This window comes from Schistocerca piceifrons, chromosome 2, assembly GCF_021461385.2.
Source record: "Schistocerca piceifrons isolate TAMUIC-IGC-003096 chromosome 2, iqSchPice1.1, whole genome shotgun sequence".
In the NCBI taxonomy this organism is placed as follows: domain Eukaryota; kingdom Metazoa; phylum Arthropoda; class Insecta; order Orthoptera; family Acrididae; genus Schistocerca; species Schistocerca piceifrons.
Window position 1 is genome coordinate 735,244,025 of NC_060139.1, and position 24,129 is coordinate 735,268,153.

At 42.8% G+C, this 24,129-nt stretch overlaps 1 protein-coding gene across 1 annotated transcript in view; it reads right to left on the reverse strand.

Moving 5' to 3' along the window:
• The window catches only part of LOC124777097 (protein takeout-like), a 117,592-nt gene extending 95,301 nt beyond the window's left edge, over nt 1–22,291 (reverse strand). Inside the window, exon 1 of the mRNA XM_047252378.1 lies at nt 22,173–22,291. Within this exon, the coding sequence (XP_047108334.1) occupies nt 22,173–22,290 (118 nt within the window). The 5' untranslated portion in view covers nt 22,291. The remainder of the gene's footprint in view (nt 1–22,172) is intronic.
• Between the last annotated feature and the right edge of the window lie 1,838 nt (nt 22,292–24,129).

A 24,129-nucleotide genomic window follows, 5' to 3' on the forward strand; every position in this document is an offset into this window, starting at 1 on the left:
GATCGGTTTCAATCCGGCCCGCGGAAAAAATTCGTAGGAGCCAGAGCGAGGCTTTTGTATTGTACACCGCCAGGGAGCTATTGTCAGATACTTCTGTCGCCGTTCGTCTCTCCTCGGCTTTGCAGCTCCTGACACAGAGCAGTAAACGTTTTGCTTACTCCGCGCATGCACACCACTACTTTGTCGCCACTGAGTTTGAACAACAAAGACACACCTATCCAGTCTGAGTTCGAAGCTATTGCTAATGTGCGGAGAGTGACGGAAACAGCTCCAGCTTGGAAGGGTACAGGTATATGTATTTTCATCTCTGGATCAGTGAGGACAACGTACACATTTTACTTACCTACGTCTACGTTATACAGTGATAGATTGCAAATGGTGGTAACAGGTGGCAGGAGCACGAAAATAACCGACTTCTTGCGAAATGTGCTAATTCGAACTGCAGCAGCAGGGTGCCGTTTACACCGGTATGTTACCATATAAACACTCACTTTACAGACGCTACAGTTTTGGCTGTAAGCGGCAGGAGTGTTGCTATCGTGTAACGCAAGGAAATATGTGAATCAAGCCCGTGGGTCACCAAGGGTTGACCATGCCTGCTCCAGACTTTCAATAATGCCTACAGAATGGCTACAGAATGGTCGGTATCTCTCTCTCTCTCTCTTTGTCATCGGTCTTCTGACTGGTTTGATGCATTGATGGAGCCCGCAACGAATTCCTGTCCTGTGCCAACCTCTTCATCTCAGAGTAGCAGTTGCAACCTACGTCCTCAATTATTTCCTGGATGTACTCCAATCTCTGTCTTCCTCTACCGTTTTTATTGTCTACAGCTCCCTCTAGTACGATGCAAGTTATTCGTAATGTCTTAACAGATGTCGTAGCATTCTATCCCTTCTTCTCGTCAGTGTTCTCCATATGTTCCTTTCCCCATCGATTCTCCAGAAATCACTTCATTCCATGCCTTATCAGTTCACCTAATTTTCAAGATTCTTCTTCATCTCAAATGCTTCGATTCTCTTTTCCAGTTTTCCCACAGACCATGTTTCATTGCAATACAAAGCTGTGGTCGAAACGTACATTCTCAGAAGTTTGTTCCTCAAATTAACGCCTGTTTTTGATAACAGTATACTTCTCTTGACCAGGAATGCCCTTTTTGCTCCGTCAGTCATGGGTTATTTCGCTGCCTATTCCTTAACTTCATCTACTTCGTGATCCCCAATTCTGATGTTAAGTTTTTCAGTGTTCTCATTTCTGCTACTCCTTATTACTTTCGTCTCTCTTCAATTGTCTCTCATCCTCTTTTCTGTGACCGCTAATTCCTTTTAGCAGATCCTGTGATTCTTCTTCACTTACAGTGAGGATAGAGGTGTCATCCGTGTATCTTATCGTTGATATCCTTTCACCTTGAATTTCGAGTCCACTCTTGAAAATCTTTCTTTTATTTCTGTCATTGCTTCTTCGATGTATAGATTAAACAATAGCTATGAAAGACTACATCCCTGTCTTATACCCTTTTTAATCAGAGCACTTTGCTCTTAGTCTTCTACTCCTATTGTTCACTCTTGACTCCTGTACACTTCTTTTCCTGTAGCTTGCCCCTGTTTTTCTGAGGTTTTGAACATCTTGCACTATCTGACATTGAAGAATGCTTTCTCCAGGTCTACAAATCCTACGAACGTGTCTTGATTTTTCTTTAGTCTTACTTCTATTATCAACTACAACGTCAGAAGTGCCTCTTTGGTGTCCCTACCTTTCCTAAAGCCAAAGTGATCGTCATCTAACACATCCTCAATTTTCTTTGCCATTCTTCTGTACATTATTCACGCCCATAGCCTGGATGCATGAGCTCTTAAGCTGCGTGCCTCATAATTCTCGCACGTGTCGGCTCTTGCAATCTCTGATATTTTGTTACACCTTTTGTTACACCAGTCTCAGCTGAAATGATGGGCCACAAAGTACCGTTCGGCAGTTAGTCTACGTGTCTGACGTTACACAATATGTGTCGCACACAGGGCAGTGCAGGAACCGGTCAGTTTATTGTGTAGTATGCTGGATCGAGACTGGACAATGAAGGAATGCAGCACCCTACTGTATGAATTCTCCATCGTTCTTCAGATAGATTGTGGTCGTACATTCCATTGGAGGCAAAAATGATAGCCAAGACAATCATAGGAACGTTTGATGGTAACAGTGGTATTATGCTGATAGGATCCGTCTTGGAGGATCGAACGTACAGAGTTACACAACATGGCTGGTTGTTATTCGAACAGTGCGAACACCCAGAAGTACAGAGATAAGCTTTGAAACCACATGTTCGACTGGTTGTTCAAGAGACAGTTGATACAGACGAGATATTCAAGGACGATAGCGCCAGTCACCATTGAGAAATTCTGGTGAAAGACCGCCTCCGCGGTGAAAAGACACAGATAAGCCAAAACATTAGGACCACTTACTTAATAGCGTGTTGGACAATGTTTGGAACTCAACAGAGCAGCGATTCTGCGTGTCGCGGATCTGACATGTTGTTGCAAGTTTTCTGGAGGTATGAGGCACCAGGTGTCTATGCACAGGTCACGCAGTTCCCGTAAATTATGGGCCGGTGGTTTGCGGGCGTGGATCTGACGTCTGATAGCGTGAAGATGTTATCCAGCGAGTTCAGACAGGCGAATTTGATGGAAAAGACATCACTATCGTGCTCCTAAAACCACGGCTGCACGATTCTGGCCTTGTGACACGAACAGCTATCCTGCTGGAAGATGCCATTGCTGTCCGGGAAGACATCAAACATGAAGGGATGTAGGTGGTCCGCAATAACGTCCACGTAGTCGTCACCAGTCAGGTGCTTTCAGTTACAACCATAGGTCCCATGGAAGACCAGATGAATATCACCCGTACTGCCCCCACGATCCTGCACCCTCGTGTGGAGCATGGTTCGAGCAGCTGTTTGCCTGGATGACGGCGCATCCGGACACTACCACCGATCTGGTGTAGTAAAAAACGTGATCCGCCAATCTCAATGATCCCATGTCCACTGCTGTTTCAACATGGGGTCACGTAGAGCTCCTGTGCTGTGAAGCTACGCGTTCAACAATTTGCGCTCAATGGTGTAGGCTGAAACACTTGTGTCTTTACCAGTATTGTACTCCGTCGTCAGATCTACCTCTGACCACCACCTATACTGTTACTAGTCTCAGACCTCCACATTCTGTGATGAGGCGTGGACGTCCAACACTTTGTCTTCTGCTCGTGGTTACGTCGTTCTTCAACCATTTTCCATATACGCTCACTACAGTGGTACTCTAACAGCTGATTAGCTTCGCCGTTTTTGAATTGCTCGTTCTCTGGCGCCGGGCCGTAACAGTGAGCTCCTTGTCAAAGTCGGTTGTTCCTCTTTTGCGGATCGCATCGTCTCTAGAATCACTGCTGTTAATCTTTGCTTCGCTTATTTACTTTGCTTGTCCGTAAGGCCACCAGGCGGCACTCGATCGTTCATAATCTTTTGGCTCATCACTGTATTTTCCCAATGGACTGGCCGACAACCTGTCCGGATCTGACTGCTGTTAAACGAATGTCACACGTGGTGGACAAACTAACTGAGCCCATTACCTACTAACCAGGAATTTATAGTAACCTTTGGTTCACAGTCAAGATGGCTCTTGAATTACCATATCGCTGCGACGTATGTGATTCGTGTTGTGAAATCTATATCTCATATTTACTAACATGTTATTGATCGTAACATTTTCCGGCTTCGTAGATTGAAATTCATATCTGCAGGTTAAAAAAAATTTCAGTTGTGTGTTTTTGAGTTTTCTATTGCTGTTGTACTGTACAGACGGAAGTGGGATACTAGAGAATGATGACGTCATTATATCACGTAGAAATAAATACAATAACAGGTGTGATTAGTGTAAAAATGAATTCGGAATGATAGAAAAGGTAAATGAAAGCAGAGATTTCTGAGAAAAATGAAATGATTCTAATCAGCAACGCGGGAACGGCTGATGGATTGAACGGAGTGGATGGTACGGAGCTGACTGAACGTGGTATGACTGAACGTGATCTGGCGCTGACGCGCTAATATGGACGAGAAAACAGCTCCAGCTGAGAGGCCCAACGTTTGCCTCTGCTAGCTGCTTCTTTATTAGACACAATTTCATCAGGACTTGTTGACCTGAATATACTGCGTCTTTTGATGTTCAGCGCTTCGTGTTGGAAGATTAGGCGCAGTGCGATCTCATTTTCACCACACAGCCCACACCTATCGTCTTCTTTCTGTACGCTCAGTGTGCAGGTGTTTCTTAAAGTTCTCATGGCCTGTCATTAGCCCTACCATGAATTTAATCTGAGTCCAAGCTCTGACGCCAATCCTAGGATTACAGAACTTCTCTTAAAACATGATTTTGGTATCATTAGATTGCCATGTTTTGTTTTTAGATCATGTGATTTAACGATCGCCTTAGTAATGGTTACGACAGATTACAGCCCAATAAATGACCAGGATATCAGTTTGTTCATCGCCACTGATTCCTGAGTGACCAGGGACTCACAACAAGTTTACAGTGTTGCTGTCTCACATGGGTATGGTGGCAATCTGCAACGATCTTTCATCTCGTTGTAGAGCCTGATAGAGATTTCAGAGCCGCTCGGCTGTCAGAATAAATGTAGATGCTACGACCTCTGTAGCTTCTACCCAAATTCTGTTCTGTGCACACCATGATTCCAGTTATTTCAGCCTGAAACAGTGTGAATTTTTTGGAAATTTGTGGTAAGGACTATGGGATCAAACTGCTGAGGTCATCTGTCCCAAGGCTTACGCACCACTTAATCTAACTTAAACTAACTTACGCTAAGGACAACACACACATTCATGCTCGACGAGGTGAGCCGAAACAGCTTGACCAGCTTCCCTAGAGAAGTTGTGATCTCTAGTCTATGCTGTACCTCGCATAACAGGGCCTTAGCGTATTCGTCTGTCTTCTGCAAGGTGTCGTGGTTCGTACTTCAACTGCTCTCTACTTCTAACAGTTTGTTGAAGCAATTAAAGGTTATTGTATAGTCATGTGGCGTTTAGGCGAGCATTCCTATGGTTGCCACATTCCTTATTTTCGTGTGGGATTCGGGATATGCTACAGTTTTGCAGTAAATTAGCAGTCATCTTATGTTCTACTTTGTTCCAACATACTATAGACCCATACATTATCAAAGATCTTATTACAGTGGTGCATATCCAATACTTAATCTTGGGGTTTAGTCCCGTGTTTCTTCCCGTGAATCTTTACTTGCAACTCCACCAAGCCGCAACACAGCAGTCAGAACGACGCTTTGTTTTTCTTTACCTGAGGAACTGTGGACCATAGTAATCATCCTCTTTAATTGTAGTGTAATAGAGCGTATGTTTTCAAGTATCCCGATTTTACTCTTAAGGTTTATAACGGAAGCTATCATCTGCTGCAAAGCACACGCTCCGTGTCGAGAAAATGCACTGCGACACCAACTGTGAATTCTATCGATGTTGTCATAACATTTGTAAGCACCGCCTAACAAAGGACTACGGAATTTAAACACTTGTGTCCTTGATTTGAAATCGTTTGCTGTTCACCGTTACAGTGAGGAAGCATTGTCGCACGACCTCCCCACGCCCGCTACCTTTTATCGGTCAGCGATGGGCCTCTCTAGCGGCGACTCACGTGTGGCCAGCGGTCGGCGCTGGAATACGAGAGAGCCTCATTGGCAAGAAATCCACATTTAGCAACGGATCAGCTGCCCGCCAAGGGGCGCCACCTCTGTTGTCCTGTAGTAATCTTCCATTTGTATTGCTACCCAGGCTCTTGTGGTTTCACTTTTCTTGTTTGCATTACGAAACTTGAGATGAGGGACGCCCGTGCAGAAGTTGAGAACGACTTGGGTGTTCTATTCTGTAAGTGTACGGGTGTGCTCATCATATATCTTCAACGATGAGTGACAGCAACAGAACGCTCTGAATTTTAAGTAACACGTAACGGAAAATTTAGTAATTTTTGTATGTTACACATAAAGAGCTAACATTTTTATTTTAAACACGTATTTGATATATTGTAGACGCAAAGCTACGTATTATCTTTTTACTTTCGCATTTATCCGTTCAGTGCTGAATGAGGGGCTACTCCATACTCTTATTTCACTAGGTTTATACCGTCCGTTTGCACCATGGTTCAGCAGTACTTCTTTCATGTGTATTAGATATCCAATGAACCATCCTTTGGTTCTGACTGTAGGGAACTTTCTTCGTTGTTTTATGTTCAGACAGTTCATTCTGACAACTTTCTGGTGCGTAACTCGTACTTATATTTTTTTCCACTCGTCTAATTCAGTCTCTGAGACCAGCATGCTGTGTGTATATGCACCCAAAAGTGAGAGCCAGAGATTCTAAATTGTAAAGTGTTACCGGGACACGCTCGTACTCTACACTTCTGTATTCAGATACACTGGGTTATACAAGTTGACCAGTACGAACGCTGAACGCTGTTACACAAGTCAGCGCTACTGTGTATGAAATTTGTACCACTCGGATGATATCTCTTAGCTAAATTTGTTTTCAGGCACATCCATTTGTTTCAAGGCTGTAGTTCATTATTACAGCCTTTTGTTCAAAAAATGGTTCAAATGGCTCTGAGCACTATGGGACTCAACTGCTATGGTCATCAGTCCCCTAGAACTTAGAACTACTTAAACCTAAAAACCTAAGGACATCACACACATCCATGCCCGAGGCAGGATTCGAACCTGCGACCGTAGCAATCGCGCGGTTCCAGACTGAAGCGCCTAGAACCGCTCGGCCAAAGCGGCCGGCTCATTCAATAAGACGTTATCCTTTGCACGACATTGTTTCTCTTCAATTTGCAGTTTTTAAGGGAACCTCTCCTTCCTCGAAGGTCATCGGGAATTGGACTTCAGCACACCAGGGCAATGCTAACCAGCTCAAGCAACAACTCACAAATCCAAAACCGCCTGACATCTCTTAACGGCCGTAAATGAGATTTACAGCAGACGAAGTTTCGCAATTAACTCTCAAATTTATCCTGAGACCAGACACAGTAACTACAGTACTCATAGCAGATTTGGATTAGTTGTCATTTGTGCACAGACTAAGATAGTGCCAACTATAAGCCTCCGTCAGAAGTCTTGAACGTCCAATAAGATATCAACCGACACTACATTACAGGGGTACATGACCCCAGGGGTACATGACCCCATGACAAGAACCCCATGACAAGAACATCACCAAGGATGTTGTATGTTGTTATTGTGGTCATCAGTGTGAAGTTCTCCATGCTATTATATCCTTTGCAAGCCTCCTCGTCTCCGAACAACTACTGCAACCTACATCCAATCGAATCTGCTTAATGTATTCATCTCTTCCTCTCACTCTGCGATTTTTACCCCTCACACTTACCTACAGTACTAAATTGGTGGTCCTTGATGTCTCAGAATGTGTCCCACCAACCAATCCCTTCTTCTGGTCAGGTAGTGCCACAAATTTCTTTTCTCTCCGATTCTGTTCAATACCTCCTCATTAACTACGTAATCTAACCACCTAATCTTCAGCATTCTTCCGTAGCACCACTTTTCAAAAGCTTCTATTCTCTTCTTGTATAACCCACTTCTCGTCCATGTTTCATTTCCATAAATACTTTCCGAAAAGACTACCTGAAACTTACATCCATATACGATGTTAACAAATTTCCCTTTTTCAGAAACGGTTTTCTTGTCATTTTCAGTCTAGATTTTAAATTCTCTCCACTTCTGCCATCATTTATTTTGCTGCCCAAATAGCAAAACTAATCTACTACTTTAAGTGTCTCGTTTCCTAATCTAATTCCCTCAGTATCGCCTGATTTGCACTGAAGTGACGGAAGTCTCGGGATAGCGACACGATCGTATACAGATAGCGGTACTATCGCATACGCAAGCTACAGAAGGGCTGTGCCTTGGCGGAGCTGTCATTGATTCATGTGAAATGGTGTCCGATGAGATTATGGCCGCAGGACGGGAATTAACAGACTTTGAACGCGGAATGCTAATGATAGCTAGACGAATGGGACATTCCATTTAGGAAATCGTTAGGGAATTCAATATTCCGAAATCCACAGTATCGAGATTGTGCTGAGGTATCAAATTTCAGGCATTACCTCTCACCACGGACAACACAGTGGCCGACGGCCTTCACTTAACGACGAGAACAGCGGCGTTTGCGTAAAGTTGTAAGTGCTAACAGACAAGCAACACTGCGTGAAATAACTGTAGAAATCAAGGTGTGGTGTACGACGAACGTATTTGTTAGGATAGTGCGGCGAAATTTAGCGTAAATGGACTATGGCAGCAGACGACCGACGCTAGTGCCTTTGGTAACACCACGGCGTCGTGTGTATCCTCACCTGCGCTCGTGATCATATCGGTTGGACCCTAGACGACTGGAAAACCGTGCCCTGATTAGATGAGTCCCGATTTAAGTTCGTAGGAAGTGATGGTAGGCTTCGAGAGTGGCACAAACGCTACAAAGCCATGGACTCAAGTTGTCAACGAACTGTGTAAACTGGTGGTTTCTCCATAATGGTGTGGGCTGTGTTTACATGGAACGGACGGGGTCGTCTCGTCTTACTGAACCGATAATTGACTGTAAATGGTTATGTTCGGCTGTTTTGAGACATTTTGCAGTCATTCGTAGACTTCATGTTCCCAAACAACGACGAAATTTTTATGGATGACAATGCATCACGCCACCGGTCCACAATTGATCGCGATTTGTTTGAAGAGCACTCTAAACGATGATATGGCCACCCAGATCGCCCGACCTGAATTCCATCTAATATTTATAGGACTTTATTTAACTGAGAGGTCAGTCCGTGCACAAAACTCTGAACCGGCAACTATTTGGCATTTATGGACGGTTACAGAGGTAACATGGCTCAAAATTTCTGCAGGGGGTTTTCCAATAACTTGTTGAGTCCATGCTACGTCGAGTTGCTCCATTACACTGGGAAAAATGAAGTCCACCACGATGTTAGGAGGTAACCCATGACCTTTTCCAGCCCAGTGCAATTCGACTACATTCCATTATCATTGTTTTGCTTTTGATGGTGTTCATTTTATATCCTCTTTTCAAGACACTGCCCATTCCGTTCAACTGCTCTTCCAAGTCCTTGTCTCTTGGTTCAAATGGCTCTGAGCACTATGGGACTTAACATCTATGGTCATCAGTCCCCTAGAACTTAGAACTACTTAAACCTAACGAACCTAAGGACAGTACACAACATCTAGTCATCACGAGGCAGAGAAAATCCCCGACCCCGCCGGGAATCGAACCCGGGAACCCGGGCGTGGGAAGTGAGAACGCTACCGCACGACCACGAGCTGCGGACTTTTGCTGTCTCTGATAGAATCACAATGTCATTGGCAAACCTCTACGTTGTTACTTCTTCTCCATGGACTTTAATTCCTACTTCTTTACTGCTTGCTCAGTATACAGATTGAATGATATCGGAGATAGGCTACAACCCTGTCTTACGCCTTTCTCAACCATTGCTTCCGTTTCATGGCCTTCGAATCTTACAGCTACTGGGTGGCCTCTGCACAAATTGTAAATAGCCTTTCGCTCCTTATATTTTACACCTGCTACCTTCAGCATTTGGAGGAGAGTATTACAGTCAACATTTTCAAAACCTGTCTCTAAGTGTAAAAACGATATAAACGTAGGTTTGCCTTTCCTTAACCTATCTTGTAAGAGAAGTCGTAGGGTAAGTATTGCCTCATGTGTTCCTATATTACTCCGGAATCCAAACCGACCTCCCCCGAGGTCGGCTTCTTCCAGTTTTTCCATTCTTTTGTGAAGAATATGTGTTAGTATTTTCCAACCACGACTTATTAAACTGATCATGGGTAATATTCACGCCTATCATCACATGCTTTCTTTGGAATTATAATTATTATATTCTACTTGAAGTCTAAGAATATTTCGATAATCTCATACACCTAGCACACCAGATGGAAGAGTTTTGTCATGGCTGGTTCTCCCAAGGCTATCGGTAGTGCTGATGGAATTTCGACTACGCCAGGGGCTTATTTCGACTTAGGGTTTTCGGTGCTCTGTCAAATTTTTCAAAAAATGGTTCAAATGGCTCTGAGCACTATGGGACTTAACTACTGAGGTCATCAGTCCCCTATAACTTAGAACTACTTAAACCTAACTAACCTAAGGACATCACACACATCCATGCCCGAGGCAGGATTCGAACCTGCGACTGTAGCGGTCACGCGGTTCCAAACTGACGCGCTTAGAACCGCACGGCCACACCGGCCGGCGTGTCAAATTTTTCTCGCAGTATCATATCTCCCATCTCATCTCCATCTACGTCCTGTTCCGTTTCTATAATAATGCCCTGAAAACATCTCCCTTGTATGGACCATCTATACATTTCTTCCACCTATCAGATTTTCCTACTTTGCTTAGGACTTCTTTATCATTCGAGCTCTTCATATTCACACAGCTACTTCTCGTTCATCCAAAGGCCTCTTCAGTTTTCATGTAGGCGATATCTATCTTTCCCCTCATGAAATATGTTTCTAAATCCTTACATTTGTCCTCTAGCCGATCCTGCTTAGCCATTTTGTAATTCTTGGTAATCTCTTTTTTTCAGGCGTTTTTATTCTCTTCCACCTGCTTCATTTACTGCACTTTTTCCTCCTTTCATCAGTTAAATTCAATATCTCCTGTGTTATCCAAGGATTGCTAGAAAGCCTTTTCATTTTACCAATTTCATACTCTGCTGCCTTCACAATTTCCTCTTTCAGAGCTACCCACTCGTCTTCTACTGTATTATTTTCCCCCGTTCTTGTTAATCATTGCTTCATGCTACCTCTGGAACTCTCAACAACCTCTAGTTCTTTCAACTTGTCTAGGTCCCATCTCCTACCTTTTTTTTACCTTTTTTAATTTCTTCAGTTGTAATCTGCAGTTTTTGACCAATAAATTATGATCAATGTGCACATCTGCCCCTGGAAAGGTCTTACAATTTATAAACTGTTTCTGAAATCTCTGTCTTACCATTATATAACCAGTCAAACTTTCTGGTGTTTCCAGGCTTCTTCCAAGTGTAGAAGGTACTTTCATGATTTTCAAACCAAGTGTCAGCGATAATTAAATTATACTCTGTTCAAAATTCTCCCGGCGGTTTACTCTTTCATTCCTTTCCCCCAATTATTATATTCTACTTGAAGTCTAATAATATTTCGACAGTCTCATACACCTTGCACACCAGATGGAAGAGTTTTGTCATGGCTGGTTTTCCGAAGGCTATCAGTAGTGCTGATGGAATGTGGACTACGCCAGGGGCTTATTTCGACTTAGGTCTTTCGGTGCTCTGTCAAATTTTTCTCGCAGTATCATATATCCCATCTCATCTTCATCTTCAGCATTTTTCCTTCTATTTCTTTTCCTACTATCGAATTCCAATCCCCAGTCACTATTAAATTTTCATCTCCCTTAACTTTCTGTATAATTTCTTTTATCTCGTCATACGCTTCTTCAATTTCTTCATCATCTGCGGAGCTACGAGGGTCGTTCAATAAGTAATGCCCCACATTTTTTTCTCAGAACATATTTATTCTTAAGAGTCAGAGTTTGGTGACAATATACATCAACATGTCTTGTCCATGTCCTATTTTTCTACATAGCCTCCATCACTTTTTATGGCCGTACGCCAACGTTGTGTAACAGTATGTATTCCCTGCTGATAAAAGCTCTTGTCCTATAGGCGTAGCCATGTCTTCACTGCATGACTGACGCTCTCCTCATCTTCAAAGTGTGTTGCCCGTAGAGAATCTTTAAGTGGCCCAAAGAGATGGAAGTCCGAGGGTGCCGGGTCTGTACTATAGGGTGGATGAGGCAATGGTGTCCAACCCAATTAGGCGATGTGTTCCTGGGTTCTGAGACTTGTGCGTGGGCGTGCATTATCGCGTTGGAAACGGTTCTTGTCAGAGTCTTCACGTATGCCTCTGAATTGATGGTTGAGCCTCTTGGCATCACATCCACGAGAATGACGCTGTCACAATCCCAGAAGAGTGTCACCATGACATTTCTGGCAGAGGGGGTTGTCTTGAATTTCTTCTTTTGCTCCATGGAGCGTCTTCTTGTTTCCGGCGCAAATTGGTGCACCCAGCTTACGTTCCCCGTAATGATCCTTGACAGAAAGGCCTCTCCATAGGACTCAAAACGCTCCAACAATTCAGATGAAATGGTCTTTCTTTGATTCTTGTGGTCCGCTGTGAGCATTCGTGGAACCCATCGTGAGCACCTCTTTGAATATCCGAGAGTCTCGATCATCCCATACGCACTTTCAATGCTGATCGACAACTGTAGAACTAATTGTCGAGTTCTGATGCCCAGTTCGGCACAATTCAGCATCTTTGGAGCAGTGGCTGTGACAGGACGTCCCGAACTTGGCTGATCACGGAGCTCTGTTTCTGCATTTCCTGAGACTGCAACTTTCTTTACCCATGGCTCAACTGTAGGCATATCAACTGCAGCATCACCATACACTGCACACAAACGTTTATGGGTGTTCACCACGGTTTCTTTTTCTGCACACATTAATTCAAAAACAGCACGCTGCATGTAACACGAGTCGTATGTAGACGCCATTTTGACGCTGTACTATGGCTCTCATCTGCCAGAACGGATAGAAACTTCACCGGCACACAGAACAAACATCAAATGTGAAACTCCAACAAGGACGTTAGTCTGTGTTTATTAATGGCCTTTTAAAAAAAATGTGGGGCATTGCTTATTGCACGACCCTCGTAGTTGCCACATAAACTTTTAGTGCAAGGAAAAAGAGAACCTGACAGTGTTCGAAACAAGTAGGGGCTTCATAAATGAGGGTTTCTATACCGGAGGCTTTGTGCTCTTTGATCTGGTTACCAAGTGTTTTACACGTTTGAGTTACAGTCAGGCACAGAGTTTTAATTTGTCTCCTATGTTTATTTACATGTTGGTAGGACACTGCAAGTTTATCTTTGCTCGCATTATTGAAAGGAAGAGTGGGAAAGGAGAAGGGTAGCATACTGCAGACAAGTACTCTGCCGTGGTACAATTCCTGCCTGTCAATAAGGCGAGTGTAGACGCTAGTGCAACATTCCGGCTGGGGGACTGATTACTTCTATAGTGAGCTGACCCGCAAGAAAGGGTTGTTTTTGTTACATGAAATTCATTACATATACAGGGTGATGCAAAAGTAACTGCAAACACTTCGTGGATATAACGTATGTACTACAATAAGAATAAAACATCTTACAGTTTTGTCTTTAAGTTTTGTCTTAAATTGCTTCGTTTCATTGTTATGCAGTAGAGCAGGGATCACAAATGCAACATAAAATTAATAAAATTCGTCTCAGAAAGCAACGACTTGAAGGGATCCGAAATTCAACTCAGCTACGTACTGTATGTTTACCTCAGGACATGTTCAGAATTACGTTCATGTACACGAAGACAGTGACACGCTCGACTTCTTACAGCAGAAATTTGCAGTCTCCGTTCACCTCGTTCTGCATAGTTGCACAGCTGTTTTCATTGCTGTAGTTGTGCTACATTCTCAATTGCAACACCCTACACGAGCTCCTCGAGATGGCACCAAAGGTAGAAGTTCAGGGGCTAAGATCTGGAGATCTGGCTGGCCAAGCAACTGGTCCTGCACAAACTGTCCACTTATCGGTATAAGCAACTCTGAGATACTGTCTTATCGCCCGACTCAGGTGCAGGGGCACTGTCGACAAAGCATCATCGTGAGATATGTAGGCGAATACGAGACGCCAGAAGCCTGTACTGGCCCATGATGTAATGCTTACTACAACTGACTTTATGCATAACTCGGAGATAAAGTAGTTTTAGACAAAACTTCATTTAACATTTTAGTCTTATACTGATCCATACATTACATCCATAAAGTGTGTACAGTTACTTTTGAATCACCGTGTATTGTAACTAGAGGAAAGTGAATGCTTTGAGTAAAGACTTAACTAACATATGTTCTGACCAACGATACAGATGTGGCAGCCGCATTATTATTAACCTGACAAATCACGATTAGATCATGTACTCACCCAAATTAGAAATATATTTAAAAAACATGAAATTAAATCAGTTTTAAAAGAAACAGTGCAATTCAGAACCAAGTAAAACCTACGACAGAAGGGAAACAAACATTATAGGTCAGGGATATATTAAATAAATACCTGCAACTCAAAACGTACTTGGATGACTACTAGAAACATTAATATTGGGTGCAAAGAAAATGTAAGAGTACCGAAGAGTGAGGACACCCATTCGACATTTGCAGAACACTTAATAAAGGAATATCACCACTAAACTGGAACAAGAACAGAAATGACAATCTTCTGCCATAATAATAGAAGAAATAACTTGCTCAGACCCAAAAGAAAGTATCTCATACAGTGGGACATAATAAATGAAGAAAACTCCTCAGTGACAGACAAAGCATCAACAGAAAATCAATAACTCAAGTTATACACAACATGCCATCAAATAAAAATTAACAAAAAATAGGAAATAAAAAAAACTAAAACCTAAGACACACACAAATATCACCAGAGTGTCCCAATACCACACCATTACCCGTCTGTCTTTTCCCCAACAACTCATTCCACTTTTACCCTCTGTAGTTTCCTTTGATACCACTGTTAACTTAGCAAGGAATTCAAGTGTTTTGAACAGCAGCATTGTGATATGTAGTTCAATGAAAACATTTATCGATGAGGTTTCAGTGCAAAAATGCTTACAGAAGAGCAAAACTGACATAATACATAGGATACATAAATAAAAGTAAGTGCTTCATCTACATCCTTTGCTTGTAAATAAAGCGAATATTAACGTAACATAAAAGACGTAACTCAAAAGAAAATAGTTACATCTAAGTATTTAATTATTTAATTTATTGCCTTCGTACAGCACAGGAGATGCCTTTGATTAAAACTGAATACAGTAATTCAGTTGATAAAAAGTTGTCTTACCAACAAAATTAACAATTGTATCAATCTCTTTTGTATTTCCAACTTATTGCAACTTTTTTGTGGACGAGAATTCGTATTTGTTCCAGGTAAGTTGCTTTAACGAGCTGGCATAGCTTTTTAAAGTATCTATATATTTTGTATAGTTTGTTAACTTGTTTTATTCTTTCTACAATTTTTCCTGCTCCTCTGTTCTCCCGACCTTACTGTTATTTAACTTGCCAGCAGTGCCTTATATTTAACTACCGGTGGGAGATATTGACGAAGTGATTATATGCTCCATTCCCAACCTAACCACACTAACACGGAGGGTGGGTGGGTGTTCACGGCGGTAGGTGAGAGCGGCCATTATACCCAGGCTGGTGGGCCGAGATGTTGGTAAACAAGAAGCAATGTCGCTGTGTTGCTCGATCGGCGCCCAGATACTGGCGCCTGGAGCGGCGGTCGAAGCCCCTGCCACTTTCACCAGCAGCGTGATCGTACTGCACTGGGCCTCGCAGGGAACCAGTTTCGTGTCTAATCATAGCCCTATTGACGTCGCTGCTGCAGCAGGCGGGTCCGCTCTCTGATGAGGACCGGCAGGCAGCTACGTGAAACATTTCAGAGACTGATTTGACAGAACCGCCAAAAAAGTAACTTTTCATTCTTCCTGTTCATTCTTTTATTTAACACAGTGTTCGGTAGATTGCTTCACCGACGTGAATCTAAACGAAGAAGATGTAAACAACAGGTACAAGTTAGTACAGGGAAATATTTCTGTAAGACACTAACGATTAACTACCACTAATCTGTTATATTCAATTTGTGCTTCGAAAGACTATAAATAAACAGAATACAAATATCATTAAATATGTTAGTTAAAAAATAAGTAGTTGTTTCTGTATCTTGTAAGAATAGAAGCTTATGTAAATGAGCCCGCTACTTATGCTACTGACAATGAGTCAACATCATCTAGTCTAGATAATCAGATAAGCTGTGGTATTAGCCTCTAATAACTAAGAATGAGATGAAGTTGCTGCTCCTCAACATATGAACTCGTTAAGCAATTTGTGAGATTTTCGTGTTATGTTACCTCAAAATAGCTAATCCATTACATGGTCCTGTTTAATTTGATGAGTATGAAGGAAGACAAATATAATGAGGAGAAAGTTACTAATTACACTGAGTAGATAATATTCTGATGCTGCCTGCTGAGTGACAAGAAATCTATCCGAGAAGCAAAAGAACTTTAAACACACTGTGCTGGTATTGTCAACGGAGATCCATAGATTTCAAATGAAGTGAAACGACATCCGTTTCCTTCCACATGCGTTCTATTTGCAAGTGGTTAGTTCCAAAGCACTTAATAAATGGGTCGCGCTCTTAAAATTACGTTTAAATTTTAGAATTTTTCCGCTGCAAGAAACAACAGTCAATAGTAACATATTAAACAATAAATTTTAAAATGATTTCAATTTCCTTCATTCCATACAGACTTCGTCGGGACCAAAAAAATTCTCGGGCCACGTAGACTTTGCGGCCTAGCATGTTTTATTTGTTGGTCACTGTAACCATTTCTCCAAAATTCTACGAAGCCATTAACAGCTACATCTAAATCAATACTCTGCAAATCACCATAAAGATCATGGGAGAGGGCCTCCTCCTACTGTTCAAGAATGAAGCACGGGAATAATAATTGTTTTGCTGTATTTTTATTAGTCTTACGTTTTCTTCAGGGGTCTGCGGGGGCCGTATGAAGGAAAGGGTAGAATGTTTGAAGATTCTTTTCTGAAAATTTATTATTGGAAGTTTGACAGAAGCACTTCCCTTTCGTCAAATATGAACGGTTCAGGTTTTGCATTATTTCTAATAAAAGCTCACTGAAAACACAATACTTGGGACTATTTGCGTTGTTCTTCTGAACATAAGTGCGGTGTCTCTAAACTGGGTGGGTCACGAGCATTCCAGCAGATTCCAGAACAATCTGTGCAACAATTACTTAGCATATAAAGAAATAATAAGCAATCAGTGTCATAAAAGAAATTTAATTCCCTTACCGGTTTCGAGCACGTACTACTCTTCTTCAGAAAGTTAAACCTATCTCATTATTTGCGAGTGTCAATAAAATTAGTATAAAGAAGCGTTTAACTTCTTTATACTAATTTTGTACAGACATTATGAAAATGACCACGGCATTTTACTGTATGCATCTTACTGCTGGCACTCGCAAATGATGCCACAGGTATAACCTGAAGAAGGGCACCAAGTGCCCGAAACCGGTAAAGAAATTAAATTTCTTTTATGCAACTGGTTGCTTATTATTTCGTTATATACAACTACAGTTGCTGAGGATGGATAAAATACTAAACTTTCATAGCGTATCTATTTTGTGAGAACATGGCAGTTTCGTAGTATCTTACCAATCTACTGAAGACCGATATTTGCTGTACCCACTCCTGAACATACGTTTCATCACCCATAGATCGAGGTGACGCTTTCGAGGGAAGCTGGTATCAAATCTTGATTTTAAGCTCAGAATGCCATCCCACTTCAGTGAGTACCTGGATAGTTCGTAAAGATAGAAGACAAACATTCCATTCGTCAAACGTGTTCAACGAGGTCTTTTGTTTCTGCCTTCTCTCTCTGATGTTCGATTCAGTTCATATCACAGAGCGATATATTATTCGACTTCAGTGACTCAAACTGTGACTCATTAGTCGAGATATTATTGTACTGCAAACTGTCACGTTCCCCTTAATCTCGCAAATTCGTAATTTACGTTATTGGATGATAGCAGTTATTCTGCATTCCGTTATTTGTATCGCAGTAACACCATTTCTCAAGACTAAAAAAAGGACATCGTTTTACGTTTATATTCCGTGGTCCCTCTTGCGTGACGGAGTGTGCGTTCTGTACCACTGTCACTCCCCCAACTGCTTTTGTCGTTCCAGTCGCGAATTGTGCGCGCGAAGAACGACTGTTGGTAAATCTCCGTGTGAGCTCGAATCTCTATAAGTTTACTTTACCGTTGGACGCAACAATATATTGGTTGACTCTTTCAGGAACGTACGCTCTCGGAATTTTAAAAAGTAAACCACAATAATGCACAGCGCCTCCCTAGCAGAGAGTGGCGCTGGAGTCGGATGAGTACTTCCGCGTCGCTTTCGCGCGTACTAAACGAACCTGTATCACAACGCGCTGCTCTTCTTGGAGTCTTCTCTGTTTCCTCTATCAGTCCTATCTGTTAATGGCTCTATTTGAAGAGCCACTCTTGCTTGAATGTTTAAAAAAGAACTTGCAACTCTTAACAATACATCAAGTAACTTATCCTTAAACCTACTGTCATTTATCAAAAAGTTTGTTATGCTTTTTTGAAATTTCTATCAAAATCTTGGAGCCCTAGATACCGGCCTACTGTTACGACACGCTGATTCGCTCCACAAATCAGCAGACAACGATGGGAACTGTAATTCTCGGATGCAGGTGAACAGGCAGATTCCGCCTTCCTGGATTTCACGGAGGAGTTCGACACTGTGCACGTCGTCGACTACTGACCGAGATAGAATCATACAGAGCATCCGCGCAAACATGTGATTGGCTGAGGAATGTTTTCCTAACAGAACACAATACGATACACTGATCGGCAAATGTTCTACATAAAGGAAAGCAACGTTCGGTTTGTCCAACGGAAGCGTAATGGGGCCTCTAATCCTCAATATGCATTAACGATTTATCGAATGGCATCACCAGTAGTACGACATTTTTGCTCACGATTCTGCTGTCTGCAGGTAAATATCGTCACTAGAGGATCGTATGGATATGTAAAAGGACTTCTAGAAAATTTGCTCTGAGTTTAATGAATGGCAGCTTCTTTTAAATGTGGTTAAATGTGAGATAATGCCCACAACTAAGAGAAGGGACACGGTATTTTTGAACATTTTGAGTACGTCACATGATATAATTATAAAGAGCTAATGCTAAGTAGCGATATGAAATGGGACAATCAAGTAAAGGCAGGATTAAAAAAGACAAATAGAAAAATTAGATTTATTTGTAAAGTTCTGGAAAGTGCGGTGTACCTACAAAGGAAATGATAAACAAAGCGCTGCTGCACTCAGTTCTGGAGTGTTGTTCCAGTGTGTGGTGTTCTTATCACAATGGTGTTACAACAGGTATCAGGAACGTGCTGCTGGAACCCTAACATGTTGGTTCAAATGGTTCAGATGGCTCTGAGCACTATGGGACTTAACATCTGAGGTCATCAGTCCTCTAGACTTAGAACTACTTAAACCTAACTAACCTAAGGACATCACACACAGCCATGCCCGAGACGGGATTCGAACCTGCGACCGTAGCAGCAGCGCGGTTCCAGACTGAAGCGCCTAGAACCACTCGGCCACAACGGCCGGCTAACACGTCGGTATAGCCCATATCAATGTCCAGCAGAAATGCTTGGAAATTGTTGAAAGAGCGGAAGTTTGTTGAGTAAATTTAGATAACCTGTACTGACGAAGACTCTGTGATCATTATGCTACCATCAGCATATATTTCGTGTAGTGATCGTGAGAATAAGATAGGGAATACTAGGGTAGGTACACAAGCGTATAGAAAAATATTTTTCCATCGCTCTGTACACGTATGGAATAGGAAACAAAATCGATGATATTGGTGTGATACATCCTCCGGAATATTTATATAGATGTAAAAGTCTTTAGGCGAAGTTTTCTCGACAGCGCATCAGGGCCCTGAACAGTACTTGACACGGCGGGTAAAAAGCATTTGGCTTATGATACGCTGAGCAAACAGCGAAGGAAACCTTAGAGAAATCTGAAAAGGGAATTAAACTTCACGGAGAAGAAATTAGAACTGTGAGGTTTGCCGATGACATATTAATTCTGTCGGTGACGGCAAAGGACTCTGAAAAGCATTTGTACGGAATAGACAGTGTTTTGAAAAGAGGGCGTAAGATAAATAGAAGTAATAGATAAATAGCAGTAATCGAATGCAGTCGAATTAAATCAGGTGATGCTGATAGTATTAGACTAGTATATGAAACACTAAAATTAATCGATGAGCTTTGCTGTTTCAGCAGCAAAATAGCTTAAAGTAGCCAAACTAGGGAGAATGTAAAGCGAAGGCTGCCAACAGCAGGAAAGCGTTTCTCAAAAAGAGACATTTATTAATATCAAATATAAATCTAAGTGTTAAAACGCCTCTTTTGTAGGTATTGGCATGGAAAGCAGCCTTGTACTGAACTGAAACGTGGACTACGAGCAGCTGGGATAATAAGCGAATTGAAACCTTTGAAATGTGAAGCTGCAAATGAATGTAAAAAAAAATAGAAGACTAGATCAAAACTTAATAACATGCTACTGAATCTAAATGAAGAAGAAAGAAATTTCTGGCACATTTTGACTACAAGAAGGGGTCGGATGATGCGACATCATGTGGCATTAGCGAATCGTACATATGGTAATGTAAAGAACTGTGGGAATTTGCATCTACATATACATGTACGTCTACACTCTGAAAACCACTGTGAAGCGCCTGGGAGAGGGCGCGTCCCTCTGTACCAGTTTTTAGGTGTTCCCGTTCCATTCACGTATGGAGCGGAGGAAAACGGTCGTTCAAATGCGTCTATGAGCGCTGTAGCTAATCTAGTCTTGTCCTCACGATCTCTACTGGAGCTATATGTACGGCGTTGTAATATCTTCCTAGAATCATCATCCAAAGCTGGCTCTCGAAATTTTTTAACTACGCTTTGTCTGCGTAGTGTACAATTATCTCCAAAAGTCTGCCAGTTAATCTTCTTCACTATGTCTGTGACTCTCTGCCGTGGACTAATCAAACCTGTGACCATTTTGCTGCCCTTTTCTGTATTCGTTCAATATCCACTATTGGTACTATTTGGTACGGATACCACAATCTTCAGCAATATTCTAGAACAGGTAGCACGAGTGATTTGTAAGCAATCTCCTTTGTTGGACAGACTACAAAGGCCATCGGTCAATCTCCTTTGTTGGTTTATTGCATTTCTGTAGTAGTCTACCAATAAACCGAGTCCGCTAGCTGCATTATCTACGTGACCGTTCTATTTAATATCCGTACCCGTTGTTACACATAGGTATTTGTAAGCGTTGGCCGATTGCAGCTATGATTCGTTGATACTGTAATCATAGGACACTATCTTTTCTTCGTTTTGTGAAGCGCACTGTTTCACATTTTCGAACATTTAAAGTAAGTTGCCAATATTTGCCCCACTCTGAAATCTTGTCAAGCTCTGAATCAATATTTGTGCAGCTTTTTTCAGATAGTGCTTCATCACATATAACTGCATCATCTGCAAAATGAGTTTTCTGTTATTCTCCGCAATGTTATTAACATACAACACGAACAGCAAGGGTCCCAATACACTTGCATACCATCAAAGATCTTGTAGATATCTTCGCTACTAAAAAATCACCATTCCATTCACAAATTTCGCTTGATTCCCCTATGATTGTAAAATGGCTCAACTGGCTCTAAGCACTAAGGGACTTAACATCTGAGGTCACCCGTCCCCTAGACTTAGAATTACTTAAACCTATGTAACCTAAGGACAGCACACACATCCATGCCTGAGGCATGATTCGAATCTCCGACCGTAGCAGCGCGGTTCCGGGCTAAAGGGCCTAGAATCGCTCGGCCACAACGGCCGGCCCTACGATCGTACTTTTGATAGTAAACGTAGATGGTAGTGAGTTAAAAATTAAAAATTACAGACATATTAAGCTCGAATACAGTAAGCAGATTGAAATGAACGCATACTGTAGTAGTTACTCTGAGATGAAGTTTTGCGGAGCTGCATGAAACCAGTCTTCGGGCTCAACACCACAACAAAAGTGCCGGCCAGTGTGGCCGAGCAGTTCTAGGCGCTTCAGTCTGGAACCGCGCGATCGCTACGGTCGCAGGATCGAATCCTGCCTCGGGCATGGATGTCTCTGAAGTCCTCAGGTTAGTTAGGTTTAAGTAGTTCTACGTTCTAGAGGACTGATGACCTCAGATGTTAAGTCCCATAGTGCTCAGAGCCATTTGAACCACAACAAAAGCAACAAGAGTGAGAAGCGAACGGAATGGAGTGTTTGTGAGCTCACGTGTGTGCTCGACGATGTCGACGACGGCCGCGCAGAGGGTGGCGGCGGTCGCCAGCGCCAGCACGAGCAGAGGCAGAGACAGCGGCAGCGACGAGCTGGAGGCGGGCGGCGGGGCCATGGTTGCGCGCCGAGTGCCGAGCTCCGCGACTCGCGGCAGAGGGAGCGCCCTCCGGAGAAAGTGTCGCTTGGGGGGGCGGCGCGGCGCCGGCTAATGTGTCCCTCTCTGTCGGCGCGTCCTGCCAGGCCCGCGCACGCTTTCGCCCGTTGTCCTGTAAGCGCATTACTGTCACCGCCCGTCTCAAACGAGTGGCTCCTAATGGATGCAGACGGAGGACACGCTCTTTATCAGTTTTGATTTCAGTCTTTATCGTGCTACAATTCAGGAGACTTACATCAATGTGTTTCGCTTTCGTCTACAAACCGTCACCAATAGCTTTTGACATTTACACTGCAGAGCAAAAAAATTTGGTACACCTGCCTAATATTGTGTAGGGCCCCGCGACCACGCAGAAGTGCCGCAACACGACGTTGCGTGGACTCGACTAATGTCTGAAGTTCTTGATGCAATAATTTACCAACAGCCGTATGTATTGTAGAAATTTATTTTATTTCATGAACTTCTAATTGCTATCAGTTGCCGGCCGGAGTGGCCGTGCGGTTCTAGGCGCTACAGTCTGGAACCGAGCGACCGCTACGGTCGCAGGTTCGAATCCTGCCTCGGGCATGGATGTGTGTGATGTCCTTAGGTTAGTTAGGTTTAATTAGTTCTATGTTCTAGGCGACTGATGACCTCAGCAGTTAAGTCGCATAGTGCTCAGAGCCATTTGAACCATTTTTTGCTACCGGTTTCGGCATTACATTGATGCCATCTTCAGGCCCCACTCGTCATAGTCGTAAAATCGCTATACACGGAAGGAGCCATATAACTGGATCCGTGAATCAATCGTCCTGCAGAAGCTATGAGGAGTGGGACCTGAAGATAGCATCAATGTAATGCTGAAACTGGCAGCAATTAGAAGTTCATAAAATAAAATAAATTTCTACAATACATACGGCTGTTGGTAAATTATTGCATCAAGAAGTTCATGCCAGCCGTCGTCCCATGATCCATAATGGATCAACGAAGGATGTCTGAAGTAGTGCTAGAAGGAACTGACACCTGAATCCTGCGGGGCTGTCCATAAATCCGTAAGAGTACGGGAGGGTGGAGATCTCTTCTGAAGACCACGTTGCAAGGCCTCTCAGATATGCTCAGTATTGTTCATGTTGGGGAGTTTGGTGGCCAGCGGAAGTGTTTAAACTCAGAAGAGTGCTCCTGGAGCCACTCTGTAGCAATTCTGGGCGTGTGAGGCGTGGCATTGTCCTGCTGGAACTGCCCAAGCCGTCGGAATGCACAATGGATATGAATGGATGCACGTGATCAGACAGGATGCTTACGTATGTGTCACCTCTCAGGGTCGTATCTAGACGTATCAGAGGTGCCATACCACTCCAACTGCACAACCCCCATATCGTTACAGAGCCTCCATCACCTTGAACAGTCCCCTGCTGACCATGCATGGTCCATGGATTCATGAGGTTGTCTCTATACCCATGCACGTCCATCCGCTCGATACAATTTAAAATGAGACTCATCCACCGGTGCAACATGTTTCCACTCATCAAGAGTCCAATATCGGCGTTGACGGGTCCAAGCGAGGTGTAAATCTCTGTGTCGCTCAGTCGTCAAGGCTACACCAATGGGCCTTCGGCACCGAAACCTGATATCGATGACATTTCACTGAATAGTTTGGACGCTGACACTTGTTGAAGGCCCAGCATTGAAATCTGCAGCAATTTTCTGAAGGCTTGTACTTCTGTCACGTTGAACGATTATTTTCAGTGGTCGTTGGTCCCGTCCTTGCAGTATCTTTTTCCGATCGCAGCAATGTCGGAGAACTGATGTTTTACCGGATTC